The 5,315-nt window shown below is 31.2% G+C and overlaps 1 protein-coding gene across 1 annotated transcript in view; it reads right to left on the bottom strand.

Moving 5' to 3' along the window:
- Positions 1-4,822, bottom strand: part of LOC106469310 (nitric oxide-associated protein 1-like) — a 43,952-nt gene extending 39,130 nt beyond the window's left edge. Inside the window, exon 1 of the mRNA XM_013929800.2 lies at positions 3,241-4,822. Coding sequence (XP_013785254.1) covers positions 3,241-4,729 — 1,489 coding nt within the window. The 5' untranslated portion in view covers positions 4,730-4,822. The remainder of the gene's footprint in view (positions 1-3,240) is intronic.
- Positions 4,823-5,315: the final 493 nt, after the last annotated feature.

The raw sequence follows: 5,315 nt of genomic DNA, 5'->3' as shown, positions 1-5,315 counted from the left end.
GTACTACTAAAATTACTAATAATTTAGTTTTAACGTAAACCTAAACTAACTACGTACGTTAGTTTAACTTATACGTACGTAGTAATTAAATTAATTAGGTAGGTATTACTATAGTATATATATATATATATATATATATATATATATAAAAGAGGAAGTTTGTTTATTTGTTCGCTATAGGAAACCAAACGGTTGAACTTACAAATTTTAAAATAAATTCATAATAACCAGTTTTTACAAGAAATTTAATGGTGCTAATTGGTGTAGTATTTAATGACGAAATTGACAAATAAGGATTATTGCACCATTTTTTTGTAATAAACATACAAACATAAGCATGTTTTGCACATAGAAAGCGTTATGGCGGGAGACACTCAGATCACCTTGCTGTCAATTCAGTATTTCCAAAAACAATTTTCTTTAAATAGTGCTAAGTGGTTTCATAAGTGATTTAGTAACTTTGTGAATTGCAAATTATTGTTTAGTGATACAGCCACCCAAGAAACGTCCTTGCTATGGAAAGTCTTTTGCCGCTAAAAGAATGCAAGCACAAAGAGCAGCTGAAACAAAAGAAGAAAGCTGCAAGACAGGCTGCTCAAATACAGGAAGAGACTTTGGAACAACGTAAAGTTAGACTTCGAGCTCAAGCTGAAAGGCAGGCTACTCAAAGACAGCAAGAAACTGTTGAACAGCACAAAGCCAGAGTTCAGTCGGAATCATCAAGGCAAGCTGGATATAAACAGCAAGAAACTTCTGAACAACGTCAAACCAGACTTCAAGCACAAAAATTAAGACAAATAACTTACAGAGAGCAACATGATGTACGACTTCAGGCTCAAAGAACAAGACAAGCTCAAACACTATCTAATTTCAAATAAAGCTTTGTTTGATTAAATGCTTTTTTTATTTCTCGCATCACAGCTTTTTGTCTACTTACTGAATAATTTGCTGAAAAAAATACTGATCTATACATTTGAAATCTAAATTTTCACTGTGCAATGGCGGGTAACTCAGCTAGTAGTAATATAAGATTTTTTGGTTATTTAAAATATATACATAAAACCTAAAAAAAATTTTCTTTTCACATCCTTCACGACAGAAATTTCATAAGGCTTAGCATCCTCCGACAAGCAACAAAGAATACAATGGTCATAACTAGAAGAGATAATTGTTTGCTTTACTTCTTTATTTACTGCTCTATATTTTAAGAAAAATAAGTTTAAGAACTTATTTGTAAACAGAAATAATGTATATACATATGTATTATAACTGAAATGAGACTGTATTTTACAAAATACTAGTCCATTAAAACACAGCGAAGACAGATCACTTTGTAAAGACTAAATGTCAGTTACATATCATTGAATACCGTAACACGAATGCATGTACACCGCACCATTGTAGCTTCTGTATTGTTAGCCAGGCATGGGTAGAAGGTCAATATAATGAAAATAACAAATATATATATAAATGTATAATGTTATGAGATTTAAGCTATTTCGACTAAACATTTGTGTTTTGGTGCTATAATCTGTAGTAATTTTTTTATTGAGGATAAGAAGTCAGTCAAATTGAACCAACCCATACAGAAATACAGTGGTGAAAATAACAAATAGAATATAAAGTTTTTCCCAAACAAATGTGATGATTATCTGGATATTATAAAGATTTTGCATGTGAAATTTGAAAATTTTCTAATGCATTAAAGTATTTTTAATTTCAAAATCAAAACTGCTTTCCATGTTGGATAGTCAACATACTGAAAGAAAAAGTTTATAAGAAAATCTTTAATTAAAAAATCTTAACACTTAATATAAAACCTGATATTTTGTGTACTAAAACCGTGTATCGTTTACCAATAACCTGCAAAATTTTGTAAAGATGTGCATACATTATCAAAAAATCATAGAATAATTATTCTCATGGATATTTTGTGGTTACGAGCTGAGTTCATTCCACCCAGCCCGTAATGGAAGGGTTAACATATAGTGTCACATCAGAGTGGAAAAAAAAAATTAATTTAATCTCAAATGCACTATTTTAAAACTAACTAAACTATTCTCTAGTAAAGATGTTACAGTGAAAAGTTAATTATCTTTAATATGAATGGCATGATTATCTGTATTAATTCTACCAATACTGTGAATTTTGTATTACCAGAAATCATTAGGACTCAATTTCATGCTTCCATGGCTGAAAGAATGAGCATGATTAATAGCAACAGGAATTAAACCCACAACCACCATAATAACAAGGCCCAAAGATGAACAAACTATTTCATCAAGAAAAATAATAATAAATCATAATAGCATCATTTTCATTAATTGGATTGTTGGAATAATTGGGAACACTTAACTTTGATTAGATGACTATTTTATCAAATCGTGACCCTAACCAATTAAACTGAAAAATCTTGAATTAATTCAAAAATGACAATGAGAAATCATAAAACCAATATTTCTATACCTGGATCATTAAAATAACCAGAAACACTAACTCCAACTACTGGGCTATTTTTGTGACATTAATCGATTATTTTAAAATGTCAATAATCAATGTAAATTATGTCTATAGTTAATTAATTATATTAATTAACCACTCAGCTATAACTGCTAGTAATAAAGCTAATATAATTTCATTATGTACTTACAGACATGTCAATTACATGTCAAAAGAGGTAATTATTTCTATACAACTCACTAATCAGGCCTCATTTGGAATATTCCATTTAGTTTTGGTCTTCTTATGTTAGAAAAAATATTCATTCATGGAAAAGCTTCAGTAAAGGGCTACCAGGAAGTGTCCAGGGATATAAGGGTTATCTTATGAACAGAGATTAAAATCTTTAACCTATTTTATACTGATACAAGTGTTCATACAAGAACTACTAAGATGACTTTAAAGGATTGTCTTATTGGAAAAAGTTAAGATTTCTTTTCTTTTCAAAAAAGAAGAGTAAGTATCCTGAAACCAAGAGGAAATAAATTAAGATTTAGTGAAGACAGGCTAGACTACAGTTAAGACAGTTTTATTTTTGTAAAAGGATGGTTTACAGACTGAGTTAGCAATAACAGTTCTAGAGGCCTGCATCTGACAATAGTTTAAGAAGAAAATCAATGAATTCCTAAGAAATAGCGGATTGGTTTAAAATTTTTATTTTTCCACTGGTATGGATGAGCAATAACAGTCTCAAAGAATGTAATAATTCCTTGTTGTCTGTATGTTAACCAAAATTCATACCTTTAAAACTCCATACATTTTGCAGTTTTGTGATAAGCTCTTCAATGCCATAACCTGTTCTGGCACTTACGAGACATACATGCTTGATATTTTTTCCTCTATCAACACCAGTCTTTTTCAGAGTCTCTTGAAGAACTCTCTTAACTCTATCCAAGTATCCAGCATCATCACAAGGTAGCAAGTCTACTTTATTTCCAACAACAAATATTGGTCTTTTAGGTCCAAGAATATCAATGATCCCTGGCCATATACTACATGGAAAATCAGTTAAATCAACTATCAAAACCACAAGTGCAAATTTGTTTTTTATTTCTGACATAAGACGTGGATATTCATCTGGGTTTACAGAAACATTCAGTACAACATTGAAATGCTGAAGATACAAGCATCTTTGACAAAGTTCAGCTCTCAGTTGAATTTCTGAATACTTTTTAAATTTCTCAGCAGGTATATATCCAGGAATACCAGTATCTTTACAATGCAGTAAAGCACCACAACCACCACATGGTACTTTGCTCACTGGGAAAGATGGATCTGGTGTACCATAGTCACTCTTCAAAATCTCTTCACGGATAATACGAGTATCTTTAATAACAGAAGGATTTTCATAATTTTCATTTTGGTACAGATTATTCAGTAGATGTGAATTATGTCTATTTTTAAATTCTGAATCTTTACAATTTTCTTGATACGTTGAATTAGAGTTACTTTCAAAAAAGTGGTCTTTATTCTTAACAACACTGGCATGTGTTATAGAGGTTTCACTTCTTTGAGCAAAAGGATACTGAATTATACATTCTCCTTCACTTTCCATATGCCTCTGTCTCTCTTTAGTAACACAGGCATGACTTTCGGCAAGGTCTGGATGTTTTTCCAGCATATATTTTGAATAATGAGGAGTTTTCATCATCAGTTTTACCACTACTGGGATGTTATTTTCAATCTGTTCCTCTAAATTGTCTTCAATAGATTCTTTACACTGCATTTTTTTCCTCAACATCTTTAATCTATACCGTTGGTAACGAATCCGAGATCTTCTACCATCGCCTAATAATGAAACTGGTGATTCAGCCAATACAGAATCAGAAATATGTATCTTCTCACCCTCGGTTCTTTTAATTTTATGCACAGCTTTTCTATCAAACTCAAAGTGTTTGTTTTCGTATAGCAGATGAAAGGCTCTGCTCATATTCTTCATCTCTTCTAATATATAATTAACATTTTCCTTTACTTCACGTTCATTGAATCCATCACACTTGTTATTCTCTTTTGACAAAAACCCAGTCACATTTTTGTTTTTTCTAGCAGTTCGACTAACAATATTACTACTAGTATTAATACCAGTAGAAGGCCATACCTCAGATGATCGCAAAGTTCGAACTGTTATGCCTAATACGTTTTCTTTATATTGAATATTCTTCCTTGAATTTAAGGCAACCCTAAGACCTTGGAAACAAACAATAACATTTCTTTTATGTGATTGAAACATATTATTAGTAAGCTTCAAGGATCACAGCAAAAAAAAAAAATGTGCAATGGTTCCAAACATTTATCTGCATTTAAAAAGGTGCTGATTTAGCGATTTTGGTTATCTCCTAGCGTTAAAAGTTTTCAAACCCAACAGCAGCAAATCAAGGTATTTTCTCTATCGACAGTACAGTTGTACTTGACAGATATATGTGCCAAATTCTACACCACTATAACTTTTAGTAAATTTTGATTTCTTTTTCTAACTTTATTCATTTATTCCAACAAAACATGTTTTGAAAGTACTTACGTATCTATATAAATATAATATTAATAGTACTGTCTGTTGTATGTGCATGTAACTACTTCGCAGGGTGTCGATGAATCTTCACTAAAATGGTATATAAGTTCATTAGGTCCATACGGGACTAGGGGGGGGGGGATACATCCAAATTTTCAATTTTTCATTTTACAGTTTTTATGGTGTTTTTTTACCACTACTTCGCCCCCTATTGATAGATCTTCACCAAATTTGGTATGGATATTCATTGAGTCCACTGAGAGATACATACTGTTACGTATCTGCTTGTTTGTTAATTTCCGGTATA

The sequence above is a fragment of the Limulus polyphemus genome, unplaced genomic scaffold (assembly GCF_000517525.1).
Source record: "Limulus polyphemus unplaced genomic scaffold, Limulus_polyphemus-2.1.2 Scaffold3417, whole genome shotgun sequence".
Lineage (NCBI taxonomy): Eukaryota > Metazoa > Arthropoda > Merostomata > Xiphosura > Limulidae > Limulus > Limulus polyphemus.
Note: the sequence above shows the minus strand (reverse complement) of the source record. Positions and strands in the feature narration are given on the sequence as shown.